This window comes from Fringilla coelebs (genome assembly GCF_963513975.1).
Source record: "Fringilla coelebs genome assembly, chromosome: 3".
Taxonomy (NCBI): domain Eukaryota; kingdom Metazoa; phylum Chordata; class Aves; order Passeriformes; family Fringillidae; genus Fringilla; species Fringilla coelebs.
The window spans coordinates 56,237,458-56,265,041 of NC_140030.1; the positions used below are offsets into that span (position 1 = coordinate 56,237,458).

The 27,584-nt window shown below is 48.2% G+C and overlaps 1 protein-coding gene across 1 annotated transcript in view; it reads right to left on the reverse strand.

Annotated features, from left to right (window-relative positions):
- Positions 1–17,565: 17,565 nt before the first annotated feature.
- Positions 17,566–27,584, reverse strand: part of MOXD1 (monooxygenase DBH like 1) — a 49,954-nt gene continuing 39,935 nt past the window's right edge. Inside the window, exons 9-12 of the mRNA XM_084202740.1 lie at positions 25,347–25,406; positions 23,483–23,625; positions 20,882–21,050; positions 17,566–18,044 (exon numbers count right to left, since the gene is read on the reverse strand). Coding sequence (XP_084058866.1) covers positions 17,880–18,044; positions 20,882–21,050; positions 23,483–23,625; positions 25,347–25,406 — 537 coding nt within the window. The 3' untranslated portion in view covers positions 17,566–17,879. The remainder of the gene's footprint in view (positions 18,045–20,881; positions 21,051–23,482; positions 23,626–25,346; positions 25,407–27,584) is intronic.

Consider the following 27,584-nt stretch of genomic DNA (forward strand, 5'->3'; position numbering starts at 1 on the left):
CTAGGGTTAGCGTCTCGGAAACCACAAAGCCCCCAGCTCCAGGCACACTGCAGCTGCGAAAGGCACCCCAAGGAGAGCGCAAAATTGCCACAACATGTCTGCCTCCACAGCTTTTTTCTTGGCAGCAGCCCTAGGCCAGGACTGATTTTCCTGCCTAGGGTTAGGGTTAGGGTTACACCTAGGGTTAGCGTCTCGGAAACCACAAAGGCCCCAGCTCCAGCCACACTGCAGCTGCGAAAGGCACCCCAAGGAGAGCGCAAAATTGCCACAACATGTCTGCCTCCACAGCTTTTTTCTTGGCAGCAGCCCTAGGCCAGGACTGATTTTCCTGCCTAGGGTTAGGGTTAGGGTTACGCCTAGGGTTACGCCTAGGGTTAGCGTCTCGGAAACCACAAAGCCCCCAGCTCCAGGCACACTGCAGCTGCGAAAGGCACCCCAAGGAGAGCGCAAAATTGCCACAACATGTCTGCCTCCACAGCTTTTTTCTTGGCAGCAGCCCTAGGCCAGGACTGATTTTCCTGCCTAGGGTTAGGATTAGGGTTACGCCTAGGGTTAGCGTCTCGGAAACCACAAAGCCCCCAGCTCCAGCCACACTGCAGCTGCGAAAGGCACCCCAAGGAGAGCGCAAAATTGCCACAACATGTCTGCCTCCACAGCTTTTTTCTTGGCAGCAGCCCTAGGCCAGGACTGATTTTCCTGCCTAGGGTTAGGGTTACGCCTAGGGTTAGCGTCTCGGAAACCACAAAGCCCCCAGCTCCAGCCACACTGCAGCTGCGAAAGGCACCCCAAGGAGAGCGCAAAATTGCCACAACATGTCTGCCTCCACAGCTTTTTTCTTGGCAGCAGCCCTAGGCCAGGACTGATTTTCCTGCCTAGGGTTAGGGTTAGGGTTACGCCTAGGGTTACGCCTAGGGTTAGCGTCTCGGAAACCACAAAGCCCCCAGCTCCAGGCACACTGCAGCTGCAAAACGCACCCCAAGGAGAGCGCAAAATTGCCACAACATGTCTGCCTCCACAGCTTTTTTCTTGGCAGCAGCCCTAGGCCAGGACTGATTTTCCTGCCTAGGGTTAGGGTTAGGGTTACGCCTCGGGTTAGCGTCTCGGAAACCACAAAGCCCCCAGCTCCAGGCACACTGCAGCTGCGAAAGGCACCCCAAGGAGAGCGCAAAATTGCCACAACATGTCTGCCTCCACAGCTTTTTTCTTGGCAGCAGCCCTAGGCCAGGACTGATTTTCCTGCCTAGGGTTAGGGCTACGGTTCCGCCTAGGGTTAGCGTCTCGGAAACCACAAAGCCCCCAGCTCCAGCCACACTGCAGCTGCGAAAGGCACCCCAAGGAGAGTGCAAAATTGCCACAACATGTCTGCCTCCACAGCTTTTTTCTTGGCAGCAGCCCTAGGCCAGGACTGATTTTCCTGCCTAGGGTTAGGGTTAGGGTTACGCCTAGGGTTACGCCTAGGGTTAGCGTCTCGGAAACCACAAATTCCACAGCTCCAGGCACACTGCAGCTGCGAAAGGCACCCCAAGGAGAGCACAAAATTGCCACAACATGTCTGCCTCCACAGCTTTTTTCTTGGCAGCAGCCCTAGGCCAGGACTGATTTACCTGCCTAGGGTTAGGGTTAGGGTTAGGGTTAGGGTTAGGGTTAGGGTTACGCCTAGGGTTAGCGTCTCGGAAACCACAAAGCCCCCAGCTCCAGCCACACTGCAGCTGCGAAAGGCACCCCAAGGAGAGCGCAAAATTGCCACAACATGTCTGCCTCCACAGCTTTTTTCTTGGCAGCAGCCCTAGGCCAGGACTGATTTTCCTGCCTAGGGTTAGGGTTAGGGTTACACCTAGGGTTAGCGTCTCGGAAACCACAAAGCCCCCAGCTCCAGCCACACTGCAGCTGCGAAAGGCACCCCAAGGAGAGCGCAAAATTGCCACAACATGTCTGCCTCCACAGCTTTTTTCTTGGCAGCAGCCCTAGGCCAGGACTGATTTTCCTGCCTAGGGTTAGGGTTAGGGTTACGCCTAGGGTTAGCGTCTCGGAAACCACAAAGCCCCCAGCTCCAGGCACACTGCAGCTGTGAAAGGCACCCCAAGGAGAGCGCAAAATTGCCACAACATGTCTGCCTCCACAGCTTTTTTCTTGGCAGCAGCCCTAGGCCAGGACTGATTTTCCTGCCTAGGGTTAGGGTTAGGGTTACGCCTAGGGTTACGCCTAGGGTTAGCGTCTCGGAAACCACAAAGCCCCCAGCTCCAGGCACACTGCAGCTGCAAAACGCACCCCAAGGAGAGCGCAAAATTACCACAACATGTCTGCCTCCACAGCTTTTTTCTTGGCAGCAGCCCTAGGCCAGGACTGATTTTCCTGCCTAGGGTTAGGGTTAGGGTTACGCCTCGGGTTAGCGTCTCGGAAACCACAAAGCCCCCAGCTCCAGGCACACTGCAGCTGCGAAAGGCACCCCAAGGAGAGCGCAAAATTGCCACAACATGTCTGCCTCCACAGCTATTTTCTTGGCAGCAGCCCTAGGCCAGGACTGATTTTCCTTCCTAGGGTTAGGGCTACGGTTACGCCTAGGGTTAGCGTCTCGGAAACCACAAAGCCCCCAGCTCCAGGCACACTGCAGCTGCGAAAGGCACCCCAAGGAGAGCGCAAAATTGCCACAACATGTCTGCCTCCACAGCTTTTTTCTTGGCAGCAGCCCTAGGCCAGGACTGATTTTCCTGCCTAGGGTTAGGGTTAGGGTTACGCCTAGGGTTACGCCTAGGGTTAGCGTCTCGGAAACCACAAATTCCACAGCTCCAGGCACACTGCAGCTGCGAAAGGCACCCCAAGGAGAGCACAAAATTGCCACAACATGTCTGCCTCCACAGCTTTTTTCTTGGCAGCAGCCCTAGGCCAGGACTGATTTACCTGCCTAGGGTTAGGGTTAGGGTTAGGGTTAGGGTTAGGGTTACGCCTAGGGTTAGCGTCTCGGAAACCACAAAGCCCCCAGCTCCAGCCACACTGCAGCTGCGAAAGGCACCCCAAGGAGAGCGCAAAATTGCCACAACATGTCTGCCTCCACAGCTTTTTTCTTGGCAGCAGCCCTAGCCCAGGACTGATTTTCCTGCCTAGGGTTAGGGTTAGGGTTACGCCTAGGGTTAGCGTCTCGGAAACCACAAAGCCCCCAGCTCCAGGCACACTGCAGCTGCGAAAGGCACCCCAAGGAGAGCGCAAAATTGCCACAACATGTCTGCCTCCACAGCTTTTTTCTTGGCAGCAGCCCTAGGCCAGGACTGATTTTCCTGCCTAGGGTTAGGGTTAGGGTTACGCCTAGGGTTAGCGTCTCGGAAACCACAAAGCCCCCAGCTCCAGCCACACTGCAGCTGCGAAAGGCACCCCAAGGAGAGCGCAAAATTACCACAACATGTCTGCCTCCACAGATATTTTCTTGGCAGCAGCCCTAGGCCAGGACTGATTTTCCTGCCTAGGGTTAGGGTTAGGGTTACGCCTAGGGTTAGCGTCTCGGAAACCACAAAGCCCCCAGCTCCAGCCACACTGCAGCTGCGAAAGGCACCCCAAGGAGAGCGCAAAATTGCCACAACATGTCTGCCTCCACAGCTTTTTTCTTGGCAGCAGCCCTAGGCCAGGACTGATTTTCCTGCCTAGGGTTAGGGTTAGGGTTACGCCTAGGGTTAGCGTCTCGGAAACCACAAAGCCCCCAGCTCCAGGCACACTGCAGCTGCGAAAGGCACCCCAAGGAGAGCGCAAAATTGCCACAACATATCTGCCTCCACAGCTTTTTTCTTGGCAGCAGCCCTAGGCCAGGACTGATTTTCCTGCCTAGGGTTAGGGTTAGGGTTACGCCTAGGGTTACGCCTAGGGTTAGCGTCTCGGAAACCACAAAGCCCCCAGCTCCAGGCACACTGCAGCTGCAAAACGCACCCCAAGGAGAGCGCAAAATTGCCACAACATGTCTGCCTCCACAGCTTTTTTCTTGGCAGCAGCCCTAGGCCAGGACTGATTTTCCTGCCTAGGGTTAGGGTTAGGGTTACGCCTCGGGTTAGCGTCTCGGAAACCACAAAGCCCCCAGCTCCAGCCACACTGCAGCTGCGAAAGGCACCCCAAGGAGAGCGCAAAATTGCCACAACATGTCTGCCTCCACAGCTTTTTTCTTGGCAGCAGCCCTAGGCCAGGACTGATTTTCCTGCCTAGGGTTAGGGTTAGGGTTACGCCTAGGGTTAGCGTCTCGGAAACCACAAAGCCCCCAGCTCCAGCCACACTGCAGCTGCGAAAGGCACCCCAAGGAGAGTGCAAAATTGCCACAACATGTCTGCCTCCACAGCTTTTTTCTTGGCAGCAGCCCTAGGCCAGGACTGATTTTCCTGCCTAGGGTTAGGGTTAGGGTTACGCCTAGGGTTACGCCTAGGGTTAGCGTCTCGGAAACCACAAATTCCACAGCTCCAGGCACACTGCAGCTGCGAAAGGCACCCCAAGGAGAGCACAAAATTGCCACAACATGTCTGCCTCCACAGCTTTTTTCTTGGCAGCAGCCCTAGGCCAGGACTGATTTACCTGCCTAGGGTTAGGGTTAGGGTTAGGGTTAGGGTTAGGGTTAGGGTTACGCCTAGGGTTAGCGTCTCGGTAACCACAAAGCCCCCAGCTCCAGCCACACTGCAGCTGCGAAAGGCACCCCAAGGAGAGCGCAAAATTGCCACAACATGTCTGCCTCCACAGCTTTTTTCTTGGCAGCAGCCCTAGGCCAGGACTGATTTTCCTGCCTAGGGTTAGGGTTAGGGTTACGCCTAGGGTTAGCGTCTCGGAAACCACAAAGCCCCCAGCTCCAGGCACACTGCAGCTGCGAAAGGCACCCCAAGGAGAGCGCAAAATTGCCACAACATGTCTGCCTCCACAGCTTTTTTCTTGGCAGCAGCCCTAGGCCAGGACTGATTTTCCTGCCCAGGGTTAGGGTTAGGGTTACGCCTAGGGTTAGCGTCTCGGAAACCACAAAGCCCCCAGCTCCAGCCACACTGCAGCTGCGAAAGGCACCCCAAGGAGAGCGCAAAATTGCCACAACATGTCTGCCTCCACAGCTTTTTTCTTGGCAGCAGCCCTAGGCCAGGACTGATTTTCCTGCCTAGGGTTAGGGTTAGGGTTACGCCTAGGGTTACGCCTAGGGTTAGCGTCTCGGAAACCACAAAGCCCCCAGCTCCAGCCACACTGCAGCTGCGAAAGGCACCCCAAGGAGAGCGCAAAATTGCCACAACATGTCTGCCTCCACAGCTTTTTTCTTGGCAGCAGCCCTAGGCCAGGACTGATTTTCCTGCCTAGGGTTAGGATTAGGGTTACGCCTAGGGTTAGCGTCTCGGAAACCACAAAGCCCCCAGCTCCAGCCACACTGCAGCTGCGAAAGGCACCCCAAGGAGAGCGCAAAATTGCCACAACATGTCTGCCTCCACAGCTTTTTTCTTGGCAGCAGCCCTAGGCCAGGACTGATTTTCCTGCCTAGGGTTAGGGTTACGCCTAGGGTTAGCGTCTCGGAAACCACAAAGCCCCCAGCTCCAGGCACACTGCAGCTGCGAAAGGCACCCCAAGGAGAGCGCAAAATTGCCACAACATGTCTGCCTCCACAGCTTTTTTCTTGGCAGCAGCCCTAGGCCAGGACTGATTTTCCTGCCTAGGGTTAGGGTTAGGGTTACGCCTAGGGTTACGCCTAGGGTTAGCGTCTCGGAAACCACAAAGCCCCCAGCTCCAGGCACACTGCAGCTGCAAAACGCACCCCAAGGAGAGCGCAAAATTGCCACAACATGTCTGCCTCCACAGCTTTTTTCTTGGCAGCAGCCCTAGGCCAGGACTGATTTTCCTGCCTAGGGTTAGGGTTAGGGTTACGCCTCGGGTTAGCGTCTCGGAAACCACAAAGCCCCCAGCTCCAGGCACACTGCAGCTGCGAAAGGCACCCCAAGGAGAGCGCAAAATTGCCACAACATGTCTGCCTCCACAGCTTTTTTCTTGGCAGCAGCCCTAGGCCAGGACTGATTTTCCTGCCTAGGGTTAGGGCTACGGTTCCGCCTAGGGTTAGCGTCTCGGAAACCACAAAGCCCCCAGCTCCAGCCACACTGCAGCTGCGAAAGGCACCCCAAGGAGAGTGCAAAATTGCCACAACATGTCTGCCTCCACAGCTTTTTTCTTGGCAGCAGCCCTAGGCCAGGACTGATTTTCCTGCCTAGGGTTAGGGTTAGGGTTACGCCTAGGGTTACGCCTAGGGTTAGCGTCTCGGAAACCACAAATTCCACAGCTTTAGGCACACTGCAGCTGCGAAAGGCACCCCAAGGAGAGCACAAAATTGCCACAACATGTCTGCCTCCACAGCTTTTTTCTTGGCAGCAGCCCTAGGCCAGGACTGATTTACCTGCCTAGGGTTAGGGTTAGGGTTAGGGTTAGGGTTAGGTTTACGCCTAGGGTTAGCGTCTCGGAAACCACAAAGCCCCCAGCTCCAGCCACACTGCAGCTGCGAAAGGCACCCCAAGGAGAGCGCAAAATTGCCACAACATGTCTGCCTCCACAGCTTTTTTCTTGGCAGCAGCCCTAGGCCAGGACTGATTTTCCTGCCTAGGGTTAGGGTTAGGGTTACACCTAGGGTTAGCGTCTCGGAAACCACAAAGCCCCCAGCTCCAGGCACACTGCAGCTGCGAAAGGCACCCCAAGGAGAGCGCAAAATTGCCACAACATGTCTGCCTCCACAGCTTTTTTCTTTGCAGCAGCCCTAGGCCAGGACTGATTTTCCTGCCTAGGGTTAGGGTTAGGGTTACGCCTAGGGTTAGCGTCTCGGAAACCACAAAGCCCCCAGCTCCAGCCACACTGCAGCTGCGAAAGGCACCCCAAGGAGAGCGCAAAATTGCCACAACATGTCTGCCTCCACAGCTTTTTTCTTGGCAGCAGCCCTAGGCCAGGACTGATTTTCCTGCCTAGGGTTAGGGTTAGGGTTACGCCTAGGGTTAGCGTCTCGGAAACCACAAAGCCCCCAGCTCCAGCCACACTGCAGCTGCGAAAGGCACCCCAAGGAGAGCGCAAAATTGCCACAACATGTCTGCCTCCACAGCTTTTTTCTTGGCAGCAGCCCTAGGCCAGGACTGATTTTCCTGCCTAGGGTTAGGGTTAGGGTTACGCCTAGGGTTAGCGTCTCGGAAACCACAAAGCCCCCAGCTCCAGGCACACTGCAGCTGTGAAAGGCACCCCAAGGAGAGCGCAAAATTGCCACAACATGTCTGCCTCCACAGCTTTTTTCTTGGCAGCAGCCCTAGGCCAGGACTGATTTTCCTGCCTAGGGTTAGGGTTAGGGTTACGCCTAGGGTTACGCCTAGGGTTAGCGTCTCGGAAACCACAAAGCCCCCAGCTCCAGGCACACTGCAGCTGCAAAACGCACCCCAAGGAGAGCGCAAAATTGCCACAACATGTCTGCCTCCACAGCTTTTTTCTTGGCAGCAGCCCTAGGCCAGGACTGATTTTCCTGCCTAGGGTTAGGGTTAGGGTTACGCCTCGGGTTAGCGTCTCGGAAACCACAAAGCCCCCAGCTCCAGGCACACTGCAGCTGCGAAAGGCACCCCAAGGAGAGCGCAAAATTGGCACAACATGTCTGCCTCCACAGCTTTTTTCTTGGCAGCAGCCCTAGGCCAGGACTGATTTTCCTGCCTAGGGTTAGGGCTACGGTTACGCCTAGGGTTAGCGTCTCGGAAACCACAAAGCCCCCAGCTCCAGGCACACTGCAGCTGCGAAAGGCACCCCAAGGAGAGCGCAAAATTGCCACAACATGTCTGCCTCCACAGCTTTTTTCTTGGCAGCAGCCCTAGGCCAGGACTGATTTTCCTGACTAGGGTTAGGGTTAGGGTTACGCCTAGGGTTACGCCTAGGGTTAGCGTCTCGGAAACCACAAATTCCACAGCTCCAGGCACACTGCAGCTGCGAAAGGCACCCCAAGGAGAGCACAAAATTGCCACAACATGTCTGCCTCCACAGCTTTTTTCTTGGCAGCAGCCCTAGGCCAGGACTGATTTACCTGCCTAGGGTTAGGGTTAGGGTTAGGGTTAGGGTTAGGGTTACGCCTAGGGTTAGCGTCTCGGAAACCACAAAGCCCCCAGCTCCAGCCACACTGCAGCTGCGAAAGGCACCCCAAGGAGAGCGCAAAATTGCCACAACATGTCTGCCTCCACAGCTTTTTTCTTGGCAGCAGCCCTAGGCCAGGACTGATTTTCCTGCCTAGGGTTAGGGTTAGGGTTACGCCTAGGGTTAGCGTCTCGGAAACCACAAAGCCCCCAGCTCCAGCCACACTGCAGCTGCGAAAGGCACCCCAAGGAGAGCGCAAAATTGCCACAACATGTCTGCCTCCACAGCTTTTTTCTTGGCAGCAGCCCTAGCCCAGGACTGATTTTCCTGCCTAGGGTTAGGGTTAGGGTTACGCCTAGGGTTAGCGTCTCGGAAACCACAAAGCCCCCAGCTCCAGGCACACTGCAGCTGCGAAAGGCACCCCAAGGAGAGCGCAAAATTGCCACAACATGTCTGCCTCCACAGCTTTTTTCTTGGCAGCAGCCCTAGGCCAGGACTGATTTTCCTGCCTAGGGTTAGGGTTAGGGTTACGCCTAGGGTTAGCGTCTCGGAAACCACAAAGCCCCCAGCTCCAGCCACACTGCAGCTGCGAAAGGCACCCCAAGGAGAGCGCAAAATTACCACAACATGTCTGCCTCCACAGATATTTTCTTGGCAGCAGCCCTAGGCCAGGACTGATTTTCCTGCCTAGGGTTAGGGTTAGGGTTACGCCTAGGGTTAGCGTCTCGGAAACCACAAAGCCCCCAGCTCCAGCCACACTGCAGCTGCGAAAGGCACCCCAAGGAGAGCGCAAAATTGCCACAACATGTCTGCCTCCACAGCTTTTTTCTTGGCAGCAGCCCTAGGCCAGGACTGATTTTCCTGCCTAGGGTTAGGGTTAGGGTTACGCCTAGGGTTAGCGTCTCGGAAACCACAAAGCCCCCAGCTCCAGGCACACTGCAGCTGCGAAAGGCACCCCAAGGAGAGCGCAAAATTGCCACAACATGTCTGCCTCCACAGCTTTTTTCTTGGCAGCAGCCCTAGGCCAGGACTGATTTTCCTGCCTAGGGTTAGGGTTAGGGTTACGCCTAGGGTTACGCCTAGGGTTAGCGTCTCGGAAACCACAAAGCCCCCAGCTCCAGGCACACTGCAGCTGCAAAACGCACCCCAAGGAGAGCGCAAAATTGCCACAACATGTCTGCCTCCACAGCTTTTTTCTTGGCAGCAGCCCTAGCCGAGGACTGATTTTCCTGCCTAGGGTTAGGGTTAGGGTTACGCCTCGGGTTAGCGTCTCGGAAACCACAAAGCCCCCAGCTCCAGGCACACTGCAGCTGCGAAAGGCACCCCAAGGAGAGCGCAAAATTGCCACAACATGTCTGCCTCCACAGCTTTTTTCTTGGCAGCAGCCCTAGGCCAGGACTGATTTTCCTGCCTAGGGTTAGGGTTAGGGTTACGCCTAGGGTTAGCGTCTCGGAAACCACAAAGCCCCAGCTCCAGGCACACTGCAGCTGCGAAAGGCACCCCAAGGAGAGTGCAAAATTGCCACAACATGTCTGCCTCCACAGCTTTTTTCTTGGCAGCAGCCCTAGGCCAGGACTGATTTTCCTGCCTAGGGTTAGGGTTAGGGTTACGCCTAGGGTTACGCCTAGGGTTAGCGTCTCGGAAACCACAAATTCCACAGCTCCAGGCACACTGCAGCTGCGAAAGGCACCCCAAGGAGAGCACAAAATTGCCACAACATGTCTGCCTCCACAGCTTTTTTCTTGGCAGCAGCCCTAGGCCAGGACTGATTTACCTGCCTAGGGTTAGGGTTAGGGTTAGGGTTAGGGTTAGGGTTAGGGTTACGCCTAGGGTTAGCGTCTCGGTAACCACAAAGCCCCCAGCTCCAGCCACACTGCAGCTGCGAAAGGCACCCCAAGGAGAGCGCAAAATTGCCACAACATGTCTGCCTCCACAGCTTTTTTCTTGGCAGCAGCCCTAGGCCAGGACTGATTTTCCTGCCTAGGGTTAGGGTTAGGGTTACACCTAGGGTTAGCGTCTCGGAAACCACAAAGCCCCCAGCTCCAGCCACACTGCAGCTGCGAAAGGCACCCCAAGGAGAGCGCAAAATTGCCACAACATGTCTGCCTCCACAGCTTTTTTCTTGGCAGCAGCCCTAGGCCAGGACTGATTTTCCTGCCTAGGGTTAGGGTTAGGGTTACGCCTAGGGTTAGCGTCTCGGAAACCACAAAGCCCCCAGCTCCAGCCACACTGCAGCTGCGAAAGGCACCCCAAGGAGAGCGCAAAATTGCCACAACATGTCTGCCTCCACAGCTTTTTTCTTGGCAGCAGCCCTAGGCCAGGACTGATTTTCCTGCCTAGGGTTAGGGTTAGGGTTACGCCTAGGGTTAGCGTCTCGGAAACCACAAAGCCCCCAGCTCCAGCCACACTGCAGCTGCGAAAGGCACCCCAAGGAGAGCGCAAAATTGCCACAACATGTCTGCCTCCACAGCTTTTTTCTTGGCAGCAGCCCTAGGCCAGGACTGATTTTCCTGCCTAGGGTTAGGGTTAGGGTTACGCCTAGGGTTAGCGTCTCGGAAACCACAAAGCCCCCAGCTCCAGCCACACTGCAGCTGCGAAAGGCACCCCAAGGAGAGCGCAAAATTGCCACAACATGTCTGCCTCCACAGCTTTTTTCTTGGCAGCAGCCCTAGGCCAGGACTGATTTTCCTGCCTAGGGTTAGGGTTAGGGTTACGCCTAGGGTTAGCGTCTCGGAAACCACAAAGCCCCCAGCTCCAGGCACACTGCAGCTGTGAAAGGCACCCCAAGGAGAGCGCAAAATTGCCACAACATGTCTGCCTCCACAGCTTTTTTCTTGGCAGCAGCCCTAGGCCAGGACTGATTTTCCTGCCTAGGGTTAGGGTTAGGGTTACGCCTAGGGTTACGCCTAGGGTTAGCGTCTCGGAAACCACAAAGCCCCCAGCTCCAGGCACACTGCAGCTGCAAAACGCACCCCAAGGAGAGCGCAAAATTGCCACAACATGTCTGCCTCCACAGCTTTTTTCTTGGCAGCAGCCCTAGGCCAGGACTGATTTTCCTGCCTAGGGTTAGGGTTAGGGTTACGCCTCGGGTTAGCGTCTCGGAAACCACAAAGCCCCCAGCTCCAGGCACACTGCAGCTGCGAAAGGCACCCCAAGGAGAGCGCAAAATTGGCACAACATGTCTGCCTCCACAGCTTTTTTCTTGGCAGCAGCCCTAGGCCAGGACTGATTTTCCTGCCTAGGGTTAGGGCTACGGTTACGCCTAGGGTTAGCGTTTCGGAAACCACAAAGCCCCCAGCTCCAGGCACACTGCAGCTGCGAAAGGCACCCCAAGGAGAGCGCAAAATTGCCACAACATGTCTGCCTCCACAGCTTTTTTCTTGGCAGCAGCCCTAGGCCAGGACTGATTTTCCTGACTAGGGTTAGGGTTAGGGTTACGCCTAGGGTTACGCCTAGGGTTAGCGTCTCGGAAACCACAAATTCCACAGCTCCAGGCACACTGCAGCTGCGAAAGGCACCCCAAGGAGAGCACAAAATTGCCACAACATGTCTGCCTCCACAGCTTTTTTCTTGGCAGCAGCCCTAGGCCAGGACTGATTTACCTGCCTAGGGTTAGGGTTAGGGTTAGGGTTAGGGTTAGGGTTACGCCTAGGGTTAGCGTCTCGGAAACCACAAAGCCCCCAGCTCCAGCCACACTGCAGCTGCGAAAGGCACCCCAAGGAGAGCGCAAAATTGCCACAACATGTCTGCCTCCACAGCTTTTTTCTTGGCAGCAGCCCTAGGCCAGGACTGATTTTCCTGCCTAGGGTTAGGGTTAGGGTTACGCCTAGGGTTAGCGTCTCGGAAACCACAAAGCCCCCAGCTCCAGCCACACTGCAGCTGCGAAAGGCACCCCAAGGAGAGCGCAAAATTGCCACAACATGTCTGCCTCCACAGCTTTTTTCTTGGCAGCAGCCCTAGCCCAGGACTGATTTTCCTGCCTAGGGTTAGGGTTAGGGTTACGCCTAGGGTTAGCGTCTCGGAAACCACAAAGCCCCCAGCTCCAGGCACACTGCAGCTGCGAAAGGCACCCCAAGGAGAGCGCAAAATTGCCACAACATGTCTGCCTCCACAGCTTTTTTCTTGGCAGCAGCCCTAGGCCAGGACTGATTTTCCTGCCTAGGGTTAGGGTTAGGGTTACGCCTAGGGTTAGCGTCTCGGAAACCACAAAGCCCCCAGCTCCAGCCACACTGCAGCTGCGAAAGGCACCCCAAGGAGAGCGCAAAATTACCACAACATGTCTGCCTCCACAGCTTTTTTCTTGGCAGCAGCCCTAGGCCAGGACTGATTTTCCTGCCTAGGGTTAGGGTTAGGGTTACGCCTAGGGTTAGCGTCTCGGAAACCACAAAGCCCCCAGCTCCAGCCACACTGCAGCTGCGAAAGGCACCCCAAGGAGAGCGCAAAATTGCCACAACATGTCTGCCTCCACAGCTTTTTTCTTGGCAGCAGCCCTAGGCCAGGACTGATTTTCCTGCCTAGGGTTAGGGTTAGGGTTACGCCTAGGGTTAGCGTCTCGGAAACCACAAAGCCCCCAGCTCCAGGCACACTGCAGCTGCGAAAGGCACCCCAAGGAGAGCGCAAAATTGCCACAACATGTCTGCCTCCACAGCTTTTTTCTTGGCAGCAGCCCTAGGCCAGGACTGATTTTCCTGCCTAGGGTTAGGGTTAGGGTTACGCCTAGGGTTACGCCTAGGGTTAGCGTCTCGGAAACCACAAAGCCCCCAGCTCCAGGCACACTGCAGCTGCAAAACGCACCCCAAGGAGAGCGCAAAATTGCCACAACATGTCTGCCTCCACAGCTTTTTTCTTGGCAGCAGCCCTAGCCGAGGACTGATTTTCCTGCCTAGGGTTAGGGTTAGGGTTACGCCTAGGGTTAGCGTCTCGGAAACCACAAAGCCCCAGCTCCAGGCACACTGCAGCTGCGAAAGGCACCCCAAGGAGAGTGCAAAATTGCCACAACATGTCTGCCTCCACAGCTTTTTTCTTGGCAGCAGCCCTAGGCCAGGACTGATTTTCCTGCCTAGGGTTAGGGTTAGGGTTACGCCTAGGGTTACGCCTAGGGTTAGCGTCTCGGAAACCACAAATTCCACAGCTCCAGGCACACTGCAGCTGCGAAAGGCACCCCAAGGAGAGCACAAAATTGCCACAACATGTCTGCCTCCACAGCTTTTTTCTTGGCAGCAGCCCTAGGCCAGGACTGATTTACCTGCCTAGGGTTAGGGTTAGGGTTAGGGTTAGGGTTAGGGTTAGGGTTACGCCTAGGGTTAGCGTCTCGGTAACCACAAAGCCCCCAGCTCCAGCCACACTGCAGCTGCGAAAGGCACCCCAAGGAGAGCGCAAAATTGCCACAACATGTCTGCCTCCACAGCTTTTTTCTTGGCAGCAGCCCTAGGCCAGGACTGATTTTCCTGCCTAGGGTTAGGGTTAGGGTTACGCCTAGGGTTAGCGTCTCGGAAACCACAAAGCCCCCAGCTCCAGCCACACTGCAGCTGCGAAAGGCACCCCAAGGAGAGCGCAAAATTGCCACAACATGTCTGCCTCCACAGCTTTTTTCTTGGCAGCAGCCCTAGGCCAGGACTGATTTTCCTGCCTAGGGTTAGGGTTAGGGTTACGCCTAGGGTTAGCGTCTCGGAAACCACAAAGCCCCCAGCTCCAGCCACACTGCAGCTGCGAAAGTCACCCCAAGGAGAGCGCAAAATTGCCACAACATGTCTGCCTCCACAGCTTTTTTCTTGGCAGCAGCCCTAGGCCAGGACTGATTTTCCTGCCTAGGGTTAGGGTTAGGGTTACGCCTAGGGTTAGCGTCTCGGAAACCACAAAGCCCCCAGCTCCAGGCACACTGCAGCTGCGAAAGGCACCCCAAGGAGAGCGCAAAATTGCCACAACATGTCTGCCTCCACAGCTTTTTTCTTGGCAGCAGCCCTAGGCCAGGACTGATTTTCCTGCCTAGGGTTAGGGTTAGGGTTACGCCTAGGGTTAGCGTCTCGGAAACCACAAAGCCCCCAGCTCCAGGCACACTGCAGCTGCGAAAGGCACCCCAAGGAGAGCGCAAAATTGCCACAACATGTCTGCCTCCACAGCTTTTTTCTTGGCAGCAGCCCTAGGCCAGGACTGATTTTCCTGCCTAGGGTTAGGGTTAGGGTTACGCCTAGGGTTAGCGTCTCGGAAACCACAAAGCCCCCAGCTCCAGCCACACTGCAGCTGCGAAAGGCACCCCAAGGAGAGCGCAAAATTGCCACAACATGTCTGCCTCCACAGCTTTTTTCTTGGCAGCAGCCCTAGGCCAGGACTGATTTTCCTGCCTAGGGTTAGGGTTAAGGTTAGGGTTAGGGTTACGCCTAGGGTTAGCGTCTCGGAAACCACAAAGGCCCCAGCTCCAGGCACACTGCAGCTGCGAAAGGCACCCCAAGGAGAGCGCAAAATTGCCACAACATGTCTGCCTCCACAGCTTTTTTCTTGGCAGCAGCCCTAGGCCAGGACTGATTTTCCTGCCTAGGGTTAGGGTTAGGGTTACGCCTAGGGTTAGCGTCTCGGAAACCACAAAGCCCCCAGCTCCAGGCACACTGCAGCTGCGAAAGGCACCCCAAGGAGAGCGCAAAATTGCCACAACATGTCTGCCTCCACAGCTTTTTTCTTGGCAGCAGCCCTAGGCTAGGACTGATTTTCCTGCCTAGGGTTAGGGTTAGGGTTACGCCTAGGGTTAGCGTCTCAGAAACCACAAAGCCCCCAGCTCCAGCCACACTGCAGCTGCAAAACGCACCCCAAGGAGAGCGCAAAATTGCCACAACATGTCTGCCTCCACAGCTTTTTTCTTGGCAGCAGCCCTAGGCCAGGACTGATTTTCCTGCCTAGGGCTAGGGTTCGGGTTAGGGTTAGGGTTAGGGTTACGCCTAGGGTTTGAGTCTCAGAAACCACAAATTCCACAGCTCCAGGCACACTGCAGCTGCGAAAGGCACCCCAAGGAGAGCGCAAAATTGCCACAACATGTCTGCCTCCACAGCTTTTTTCTTGGCAGCAGCCCTAGGCCAGGACTGATTTTCCTGCCCAGGGTTAGGGTTAGGGTTACGCCTAGGGTTAGCGTCTCGGAAACCACAAAGCCCCCAGCTCCAGGCACACTGCAGCTGCGAAAGGCACCCCAAGGAGTGCGCATAACTGCCACTACTTGCCTTCCTCCTTGGGTTTTTTTTTCGAGCAGCATTTAGGCAAGTATGATTTTCCTGCCCAGGGTTTGGGTTCGGGTTCTGGTTAGGGTTAGGGTTAGGGTTACGCCTTTTGTTAGCCTCTCGGAAACCACAAAGCCCCCAGCTCCAGGCACACTGCAGCTGCGAAAGACATCCATAGGGGACCGTAAATCTGGCAGCACATGCCTGCCTCTACTGCTTTTTTCTTGGGAGCAGCTCTAGCCTAAGACTGATTTTCCTCCCTAGGGTTCGGGTTTAGGTTACACCTAGGGTTAGCGTCTCAGGAACCACAAAGCCTCCAACTCCAGGAATATTGCAGATGCGAATGGCACCCTAAAGAATGGAGCGCAAAACTGCCAGAACATGCCTGCCTCCATGGCTTTTTCCGTGGGTGCAGCCCTAGGCTAGGACTGATTTTCCTGCCTAGAGTTAGGGTTAGGGTTTCGCCTAGGGTTAGCATCTCAAAAACCACAAAGCCCCCAGCTCCAGGCACACTTGCAGCTGCGAAAGGCATCCCAAGGGAAGAGCAAAACTGCCACAACTTGCCTGCCTCCTCTTCTTTTTCCTTGGGAGAAGGCTTAGCCCTGTCCTGCTTTTCCTGTCTAGGGTTTGGGTTAGGTTTAGTGTTTGAGTTACGCCTCAGTTTAGCGTCTCGGAAACTAAAATCTTCCAGCTCCTGGCACATTGCAGCTGCGAAAGGGACCCCAAGGAGAGTGCAAAACTGCCGCAACATGCCTGCCTCCTCTGCTTTTTCCTTGGGTGCATGTGGTATTTGTCATATACTATTTCCTTTCGTCATCCATGACTAATGGGAAGAATGACAGAATATATCACAGTCCAGGTGTTATTTGAGCAAAGCGATGCCCAACAATTATAAAGAATATCCCCATGTAGGAATTTTTCCTAGGCATGTGCAAATGCCGCATCAGGAGGATAAAACTGGCCCTTTGAACTTTTACCTTCATGGCTCCTTTTAAACTCCCTTTATGGATAAGTTCTCTAATGAGATTGTTATGGCTCCTAGAAAATGAATCTATCCTTGATTAAATCTTTCATCTCTACTTGAGACATCAAGCTGCTTCAGTGCCTCTCTCCTTTCAGCTATCACATGTATTGTAATTTTGGCTACATGCAGAGGAGCCCTTCAGCTCTTTGATGCTTTCTATTTTACTTCTCAAATTTGGAGAAGGCAGCTGCCAGATCCTCTCCTCATCTTCGTTCTCATGTGATATTTGCATAAAACATCCTGCCTTGCTTAAGTAGTGGAGCTACATGGAGACCTGATATCTGCCGTTAATAGTTGTTGAACAAAAATGGGCAGGAAACCATTTTATCTCAGCTCAGGTTCTTGATCTGCTCTGCACTCACCACACTGCACAGAAGTGCTCAATGTCATAAAATTTACATAGCAAAGCCTACAGAGGTTAGTTGCAGAGCAGGTGTTGCAGCAATCAGGTAAGCACTCTCAGCATCCAGACTTATTTTTACAGCCACACACCAAAAATGTTTATACAATACTGAAAAAAAATATAACTTACTGTAACTGCAGTGGGGCTACAAAAATGAATGGGATTTTTTTTAATGTTCAGGCCTTTTCTACTGTGGGGCATAATTTCACCGGGGAGCAATAAATTTTGTCTCTTTCAGGAATTTTCCCAACCCAACACCATCTGAGTTGAAAAGTTGCCAATTTCTGAATATAAATAAAAGTTGGTACATATGAGACAGAAAAACAACCTCTTATTTAGCAGTTTGGCCTATTGCAATGCTCAGCATGTGCTAACAATAGCTCCTGGCAGGCTCAGTTCCCTGTGCATGGCAGAGCCTAAATGTGAGATAAATCTTCATTGCTCCTGCTGTCCAGATCAAATCTAGAAAAGGAGTGCCTATTTCTCACTAAAGATTTATTCACTGTGCCAATATCTTAAGACACAAGGAATACCCTGAACTACCTGGGATCGGGAAAAAGAAATGCCAACCAAGACAAAGGATTTGTACAGGATTCACTATAAGGAGATTTGAGGTTCTGCCTGTGTTTTTCATCCCTTTAGCACCCATAGCTCCCATGTCTCAGAGGCTGAGATGGTTTTGCAGTGTGTTGCTCCCAGAAATGTCCAGACTGAATGAATCCTTCCCATAGCTTTATGGCACATGTCAGCCAAACATGCCAAAATTTATATTTGCAAGGCCTGTCCATATAGCAGTAATTTCATTACCTGCAGATATCAACAACCAAGGCAAAATAATACAACACAGACCAGGCTGATTGTGGTTAACTAAGTTGCTTTTAGTTTATTAATTTTACCCATGTACATAGATGACTTTGAAAGCATCACGTGAAAGAGGCAGGACAAAGTACAAGAGAATGGTAGAGGAAAATATTTCAATATGCAATGTGTCAGTGTACCTACTGTATTTCATACATATTTCACATTGAAAACCAAAAACCCCACAGTTTCCAGAAGATGTACACATTTTGTTTTGATCCAGCAAATTTAGTTCATTAATAAGTAAAAAAATAAATCTACAATAGCAACAGTGCAAACACATCAGAACTTGCATGGCATACAGAACACACATGAATAAAAATTATTATACAAAGGGCCCAGTGTTTCCTATGGTACTGGCTGTGATGTATACAATACACAACAGCATAAGGAACAAACTGCAACTTAAACAGGAAGATGAACTACATATTACTGGCTCTGTCTTGTATGGTCGCTCTATTTCAGGAGGTAAAGCTGTCATGCCTTGGATCTGAAATTAAAATAGAAAAAAATTATCAGAGTTTTGTCACATAAGATTAGAAAACACTTTTTGCTCTCAAGATAATTGGCAGCTTGCCTGATAGTCTATTGATAGTTTTGTACTTGGGCTGTGACTCTCATTGTGGAAACATCAAGCTCAGTAAAAATATGAATATACTGCGTGCCAAATGATCAGCCAGTGTGCACATCCAACATTCTCAGCTTGAGAGCAGCAGTACACACTGGCATCCTCTCCAGTAAAGAAAGGTTAGACTGTGGTTGGTTGATTTGAGTAACCTTATTTTGCTTTGTGGGGTTGTTTGGCATATTTGGTTGCTGTTTTCATCCTCTGTCTAATAAGAACAAAAGCTGGCAGTGTCACTCTGCTATACGGATATAGGATGATATTTGAACGTGTTCATTTCTGAGCACAAGGCTGACACTGGCATGTACAAAACAGCTAAAACTGTGTACACAATTTTTGTTCCATGGAACCACAGAATGGTTGTGGTTGGAAGGGATCTCTGGAGGTCACTGGGTCCCATGTTCTTGCTCAAGCAAGGTCACATACAGCAGTGTCCTATCACTATATACTGAGAATTTTCACTCTTCGCATAGAACTTAGTGCAATTTTATGGGATTTGATGTAACTATGTGTTTGCTATAGTTTTGACATGAAATTGGAGACATTTGTGTACACGGCTCAGCTTGCTTTTCCTAAATTTACTCCCTCCATGTTAAAGAAAATAAGTTCTGCAGAAAGTAAGCTCCTGGGTACATTTTTGAAAGTTTGAATGCCCACCTGTACAGCATATGCTTGCTTTAGGGATTTCATCTATGCTGCTATTATTCTGTACTGTAGAAAGAAACCCCAAATGAATATTGACTTAATCTTAGTAAACACAACAAAACTAAAACTGAAATAGGGACCAACTCTATAGAAGGATGAAGATATTTTCAACTCAGTTCCTCTGCTTCAAGTTTTTCAGTCTTGTAGCAGCTCAGGGATTGTTTGGCCATTCAGGTTAAATCTGTCCCTGATTTTGATGAGGATGGTCACTTAAGTGTAATATCACTAATAAGGGAAGGGAAAGGAAAGAGTCCTAATCTCAGCTTTGAAGAATATGCCCATGTCATTTGAAAAAGGAAATTATGATTAAGGAAGAGGTAAGAACTCCCAGTTCCAGTGAGCTCATTCTTTGATTACATCCTTTAAGTTGTAAGTATTGTTCCTTCATCCTGTATGATAAAGAGCAACAGCATTTTCCAGAAAGCATACCATTAAAAAAACCCTCAGCCTATCCCCTCTTGATAAAATTTCTGTGCTTTTCATCATTTTAACTCATTCTCTGACAAATAATCAGTGAAAGGGTGGCTATGCAATTGCTACTAGCCAGCAGCTGTAAAGGTCAAGAAGTTTAACCAAAACTGGTGAAAAGTCACAGTACTGTCTACAACTGTTTTTTTCTGTCTACAACTACTTTCCACAGGAGGTCTACAATGGGACAAATAATACTAGAAAAAAAACCAGAACCTCTTTGATTACTTATAGCACAGAGTATTCCTTTGACATCCAATGGGCAGAACAGTCTGACCTATGTCGGAAAAACCTATGAATGCTGCTGTAGGAGGGGCAATTTCTTCGCCACCGGAAAGGACTGTGTGACACATGTGAGGAAGCATGGGCTATCTTCTAGGGTGAGGAGGATGAGGCAGAAGTCCTTTCCTAGGAATTACTTCATCAGTAGTATCTCACAGCAGCTCTGCTACACTGGACTAAAATCACAATAGGAAATAAGCTGGTAGAATGGGACTGCCTCTCATTCTGGACAGAAAATCTCAAAAAAGTAAAAGCCTTGAATTTTGAGTCTGCAAAGGAGTTCAAAGAGGAATACATATTTTAAAGCATCCCTTTTAGGGATGATATGACATGCACTAGCCATTCTTTTTAAACATACATCAATATTAAAGATGACAACTTTTCTCAGCAGTGTTCTGGTAAAATACCAATAGATATTTAGAATAAATAATAATTTATTGGGGAAAATTATTTTTTATCTTAGAGGTTTTTTTCATCAAGACAATAGGGAAAGTAAAACCATGGAAGATAAAATCTTACTAAGTTGCACAAAGGGAACAGACTACCCAATTTTATTTTTCTGGCCCAACACTATAGAAAATTATAGAACCATTAAAAAAGAAAGAGTTCTAGGACCATTGTAAGAGTATTCATACAACTTTAGCTTGTCTAGATTCTTGAGGGTTCATTATGCAGTCAATAAGCTTCCCCTAGAAGGTGTCTCAGAGAGGAAACCTGATTTAGGGATTTCAAATCATCAGTTGCAAGACCCTAACATAAGTCCCTGACCAGGGAGGCAGCCAAGGTAGAACAGCTTCCTGGCATGGTCACTTCACCTGGACATACATGGTTGCTCGAAACCTGATTTAGGGATTTCAAATCATCAGTTGCAAGACCCTAACATAAGTCCCTGACCAGGGAGGCAGCCAAGGTAGAACAGCTTCCTGGCATGGTCACTTCACCTGGACATACATGGTTGCTCTCTGATCAGGCCCAGCCTCATTGAAAGACTCCATCTTCCCATTACTGATCCCAAGTGCTGATTAAAACTCCCACTTTTCTACGTTCCTTTTAAAATACTTCTAGAACTCAAGTTAGATGAAAGCACTGGTAAAAGATTCTCATCATTTGTTATTGTATGTAAATGAAATATAGCTGTGTAAACATCCTGAAGATATATAATCTGATATTTATTCACATGCATTGAAACACAGTAAATCAAATTAGTTTTGTGGCATTGTTGCCTCCTTTTCAGCACACAGACTTACCGACCATTCCGCATTATCTGTTTTTGAACATCTCACGTTCACAGGTAGTTTAAGCACAAGTTGATTATAGGAGAGACCCTCTGATCTGGACCATTTGAATTTGTTCATTGCATCCATAAAAGACAGGTTTTTATATTGCTTAGGACTCTTGATAATGAAAGGCCAAGTTCTAAAGAAAAACAAACAATTAATTTAAAAAAATAGATAAAAACTATCAAGCTGAAATGAATGAGGAAACCTTTTGGGAACTTATTCAGAAAAATAAACACGCTGTAACCATGTATATTATGCCTAGCTCATGAAGTTATCTTTTCAACTAAGTTCTCTTCTACTGAAAACTGATGCAGTTTCATTGATTTTGACAGACTTATGAAAGGCTGTCAGCAGGTTAGTACTTGCTGCCAGATGCTTTTAGAAATTAAGAAGTTCAAGAGTTGTATTGCTCTTCTCTGATCCACAAACTCAATGCACAAGCAATACAAAGCAGATCTGTTGCTGTAACTTCTGAAGAAAACAAAAACAAAGGAAAGTCACACCCTCTCCTAAGTTTGGCAGGCCAGGTTGCCAAGGAACCTTTGCCATTAGAAAGCTACTTCCAGACAGTTTTGCTAAGCTCAGGTCAGAACTGAGCCTAGCACAGGACTTGCTCTGTTATTCACTGGTGGGCAGCAGATAATAACCAGTGTTGTGGACATTCCCTTTGCCATATTCCTACAAGCTGGCTGCAAGGGCACTTTTGGCCAGGAGTGGTTTAGAGACCTGCTGCACTGCTCTGAAAGATCTATCTGGCCAAGTGTGGGAACCCTTTCCATGAAGAAATGGGGACAATTTCATTTCCCACCAGCCACGTGGAAAGGGAAGGAATGAGATTTCATTTAGTAAAGAAAACTAAAAAAGTAGCATAGGAAAATTTAAAAAAAAAAAAAAAAACCAAAACCCACAACCTTTTCAATTGTTTCTGCCTTCTTGTTTGACTCTACTGAGATGAACGGAAAAAACATGGTGGAGGAATCAAACATTTACAAACACAAAATCAGTGCAGCTAGAGGTTGAACAGAAGTATCTAAGTCTTTATCAAGTAACCTAATTAATACTGTGATTGGAGCATGAGTTATCTTTTCAAAATACTTTAAATCTTGTAGTAGACTGTCTCCCACTTGCTTTGGGGAAATTGCCTATGCCAGAGTTCTGCTCTACAACATCTAGGCATAGAGACTGTGATTTTAACCAACTATTTTGGTACTCGGGCCACTATTATGGCCCAATCACTTTTATCTCTGCTCCTCATGATTTAAACTATTGTCTGTGCCACCAGACAGAGGAAAAATGTTTTAAAGTGAGCCACAATGCCTTGATCCTACTCCCAGTTTGCATTTGTAAGTCAAGAGAGACTTTGGAAGAGTCAGTAAAGCAATTCTAGTGTTAGACTGACACAAGAGAGATGAGGATCAGGTCACATATCCTTAGGCTGACAGAGTTTAATGAAACAAGAATTGTGGATTAGGTCATAAATACTAGAGGCATTAATAATCTCCTCTCCTAATTACTATTCCATTTGTGGCAGACAGTCTGCATACTTACTCTATTTAGAACATCTTTATTTCCCCAGGCCAAATGTGCATTTTTTCCTTAAGTACAGTTATCATGAATGAACACTCAAGAGAGCATACATTTGTTAGAATAATTTCTTTCTAAGCTCAGAAAGACTCTTTTAGATAGGACTAATTTAGAAACTCTGTTCTCCCTGTATTAAAAGAGGTTGTAAATGGAAATAGTGTGGAAAATTATGTAGACATTGATTGCACTGTGACTTCCTTCAAACTCTTCTTGAATATAAATTTCAGAACTAAGACCACTAAGTCTGTATGTCAAATTATTTTGCAATGATAGGTTTATATGGCTTGTTAAGATAAACTGTGTAAGCAAAGACAAGTTTTAAAATTTGTGATAACACACTATTAGTCTATCCATTTGATTTTAAAATCTTACTATTCCCTTAGTTTAGTGCAACTAACAATACAAATGTAATTCACCTTTCACCACAAAAAGTGCATTCAACTCTTTATTGTTTGATTATTTTCCTGCGTTTCATTCATTGGGGAACATTCCACTTTTGACTGTTCTCACTGTTTAAAATCTCCTGTTGAGATGCTTTAATTTTAAGCACTATAAGGAACACATTTTTGTCCTCAGAATTCCTGTCAACAAATCTACCCAGGGAAACTCAATAACCATGCTAACAAACTCCTCTTCACATTAGTTCCTATATATGAAACATTGACATGTTTTAATAAATTGATAGATTTAAAACATTGATATATAGCCTCTTTACAAATGTGTGTGGTGAAAAATCAAACCCAAAACAATGTGAACATTATTATTTCCTTAAAAGAAGAAACTGCTTTTCTATCAGAAGTAAAAAAGATGCAAAATAATATGGCAGGAAAAATGGCAGCACAGCATATTGACCAAAAGAAGTGGCCCAAGTGACTATGTTTCTTTTCTTTCTACCAGAAAGAAAGAAAAGTTGTATAAAAACGATCCAAAAATCCCACAGACAGAAACAGAGGTGCTGCACATATTTATAAAGATTTTACATACCTGACTGGTCGATAGATTTCCTTGACACCAATGAACTGGAGCTGTTCCATTATATCAGGAATACTCGCACACCGGGTGAGGTTGATTCTTGGGTAATAGAGCAGGTAGGACAGGCACATTTCATTCCTGGTGCTCAGACCACCCTGAAAATGGAATATTTCTTTAATCAGGGTAGCCCACAGACTAAACCACTAAATAGCATTTATATGCTAATGAAAGGTGCATCAGGAGGCCCAATTTGACAAGTTTATCTTGTACATGAGGTTATCAAGTAGCAAGAGGTTATTACATAATTGATTACAAAATACTCTGGAAGCCCACGCAATAGCTTCTAAGTTAAAACACATCAGAAAGAACACCTGTGAATAAAAAAAGGCTCATATATTGAAGTGTACTATCTGAGAAGTTCAGGTTGTCTTTCAGATGCCCCTGAGGTACTTAGATTTACCACGTTTCAGAAAAGTGGAACAGATAAAGAAAAAAAATCTTGTAGGACAATTAATCTGTTTAATTAGAAATTTAGTGAGCTTTGCCTAGTAAAACAGGGGCTGGGATGGAACGTGAATCTCTATGAACTGAGGTTGTAAGTACATATGCCAATAAAAAGCAGGAAGGAAAATAATTATTTATATTAACAGATAATGTAGACTCAAGAAAAAATGAGCATGCATTATAAAATCAGTTATTAGAATAATATTTTTAGCTAACAGAAGAAACAGATTCTTAAACAGTCTTCTATTGAGAACCATGGGGCAAACAACCAACTTAAAATTAATCTTGGTAAACATGGACAAGATTATAAACAGCATCTTCCTAAATCCTGGGCAGGAACAGTTCCACAAGTGTCATGGAACCATAGGAATAGGAATGGAGGAAGCACATGAGCCAAGAGTTAGTGGGGTCACCACAGAGTAAAACAGGACAAAGACTCAAAATCCTTCATTCTTGCTCTTTTGCTTTTCATTAAATAACTACTGCATGTGCCTACATGCAATCCATTATCTAGGAAGAAGTATCCTTTTGCTCTCCTCATGCCAGGAATAGTTTTTCCCTGCAAAACAGACAGCCCTCAGGTCTCACTTCCCAGAGGTCTGGATCCAGCCACTCCCCAGGAAGCAGCATCAGACACTGGCAAAGCAGCTATATCCCTCCCACAGGCACACTGGGTTTGGCATCACTCTATGTGCTCCTAGACAACTGGCACAGTCCAGCCCATGTCCAAGTAACCAAATTTACTTCTGCTCCAAAACCCTGTGACTGCACTGCAGTGGCCAGTGCCTCTGTAACCCTATCAAGCTGCTTCTGGGAGACTGTGCCAAACCAGAGCTGGACACCTTCAGTAGGGAGGAGTGGTTTCTCAAGACCTCTTCCCAACCCAAAGGACCTTCATTCTACCTGGATTCTGTGTTAGGCACTCAACTAAATAGTTGAAAAAACCTCCTGATCACAGCTTATCTAAAAATCAGTACAAAAGAATTGGCAATTACAACTCCAGGGAAAAATGTGTAACAAGTTAATAAAAATAATTCATTAGAGTACACAGAATTTGCATGTTAATACATGTTGTGAAGAAAGCACTCCTTATACCAGAAAAATTTGACTTCTAAGGATTTTTTTATGAGCTGATATGCTTATTTTCACAAACTAGTCATATGAAATGCCTTAAGCAGAAGATCAGACTAAGATCACAATAGCTCAGATGACTTTAAAACCTAAGAATCTATGAAAGGAAAGACAATAAGTAGTTAGGTGCACACAGGCATTAGCAAGTAAATTCACTTTTTTAAAACAGTGTTCTGTGAAAAAGGCTTTAGTCCCCAACAATATCTGTCTACTTATTTTTATCCACCAAAATATTGCTTACCCATGTCATGCGAATTCGGTCCACAGTACTGTAGTGGCATTCTGTGACTAAATTATCCCCCTGAAATACAAAATTTAGGAAGTTCACAGTTCTGAACTTTACCAACACCAGCTTCAGGTAACCACAGATGACAGCAAGCACTTAAGTAATAAATATCAGAGCAGTGGACACGACTTTTTGAAAGTGAAGGTTTAGGTAATTGCCATATGTTAAGGCTTTGGCACTTAGCATTCATATTATCCAGATCCTCAGGGATCCCCCATGGATTTAAACAGAGTCTAATTAAGAGTGTTGTCTGGATTTCTTTTAAAATAGCAATGAAGGTACCCAGTTACCATCCAATTTTCTGGAAAATTATATAGTAGACAATGTAAACAAATTATTCCTGCTGCAAAACTCATCCAGTGCTACTTTACCCAGGCTAATTTACACTGCCAACTTCAATAGAAATATTTGGCAAATGAGGAAAAGAAGGCTTTCCACATCACAAAAACAACTATATCTCTGCCAAGCCTGGGAGTAGAGGAGTGGCAGGCAAAGACTTCACTATATTGACAGATATGTATGGGAAAGGCTGAATACTTACCTTCTCAAGCACATACAATTAACTTTTTGGTGTCTTGACAAACTGATCTACAATTCAGTAATAGTTTCACTCCCTGTACCCAATCAAGTACAAATCTGAAAATCACCGCTATAATCAAGTGGATTTTTTTTCTATCATCAGCTTGCCTTATCAACCACTATACTTCCCAAAAAAAACCAGATCCCCCTTCAAAGTCTGAGAATTTCTCCTTTCCTACAGGCTGTTTTTCCAGATCAAGGCTAGCACAATCTGTACTCCAGAGTGCTGGAAGAAGGTGCATCAGCTTCATGTCAGCCAAATGGAGACAGAGGTTTCTGAAGTAGCTTGAGCTGGCACAGTGCCACTGCTTCCGGTGGGAATACTCTGTTCCTGTCAATGAGGTCTCTGGCTCTCGTATCTTACAGACTAGATAACATTCACTAAAATTTTTCCTTCTGTGAGACTAGATCTGCTGCTTCCAAATGGAGAAGAGAGTGCTACTATGTGAAGAAAAAAAATACCATGGACTCCACAAACTGAAAAATGGTTACACTCTTGGGAGAGCATATAGAAAGAGAGAATAACAAGAACTTACATGAAAAATCATACCATTAGTTAATTGATTAAACTGTTCTCTGAATTACACCAGATGATGTATGTAAAGCTGCACTGGTAGCTTTGCATAAGACGAAAATGAAAGGCATAAAAAATGGTTCTCTTCAGAGAAAGAATTCCATCTCCTACTTGAGCTGGCTTTTTTTGTCAAGTTGTTGTTAGTATCAAATACTCTTTATAGTTTTTCTGTTGTCTATTCCCTTATGTTCTTGAATTTTAAGAGGCCTTCTGCTATAATTGCATTAATTTTCCTAAAAATATTACAGGCTTTCTCTGCAAACCGGTCATCTTCTGCCATCCCTCTTCCTAAACCCTTCAACCATCATTCCTGAAGGAGGTAACTTTGTCTTTGAAGCCCCTAGACTATGAGCAATTTGACTTCAAAGAGTAAATTCTGCACTTGAACATCCAGGTTTTGCTGTAGAAATTAAACTATAAAGTTAGCATTTTAGCTTCTTGTCTTTAAAGTACAAATATCAAAGTCTCACAGTGTGGGAGAAGAGACATAAGAGAGAAAGGGGCTTGAGGAGAAGCTCCTGAATTTTAAACCATGGGGCTCCTGGCCATACTTGAAGTTCAGTCATTTCCATGCTCTTTTCAGATCCGTTTCCCTTAGTGATTCCAACCGTAAATGAATTCAATTTTTTGACATTTTGCAACTGGCTATTAAAAAACATTGTGCTCACATGCACCAGAACAAGCTGCTCTCCTGGCCAGATCTGAAGCATCCAGTCTTTGCTGCACTAAAATTTCTGTCATCATGCCAAAACTTAAAAATAGATACTGGGTGGAACAAAAGAAAAGTGAATAATTTTTAAATGAGTGACCCAATAAAAATACAGACTCTTTTCATGCAACACCTATGCATAGCTACTGCTTTATAATATAATTGTAGTTGGAATATTTCTACAAGTTCTGTTGCATTATTTTCAGGAATACAGTAGACAGAGTTGTATGATTTTTTCTTTCAAAGGGTTTTGTTTAGGACTGAAACATCAGGTGGCACATGAGCATGGAGTTTTACTCCCAACAAGAAAAAGCGTGAAACAAACAGAAGA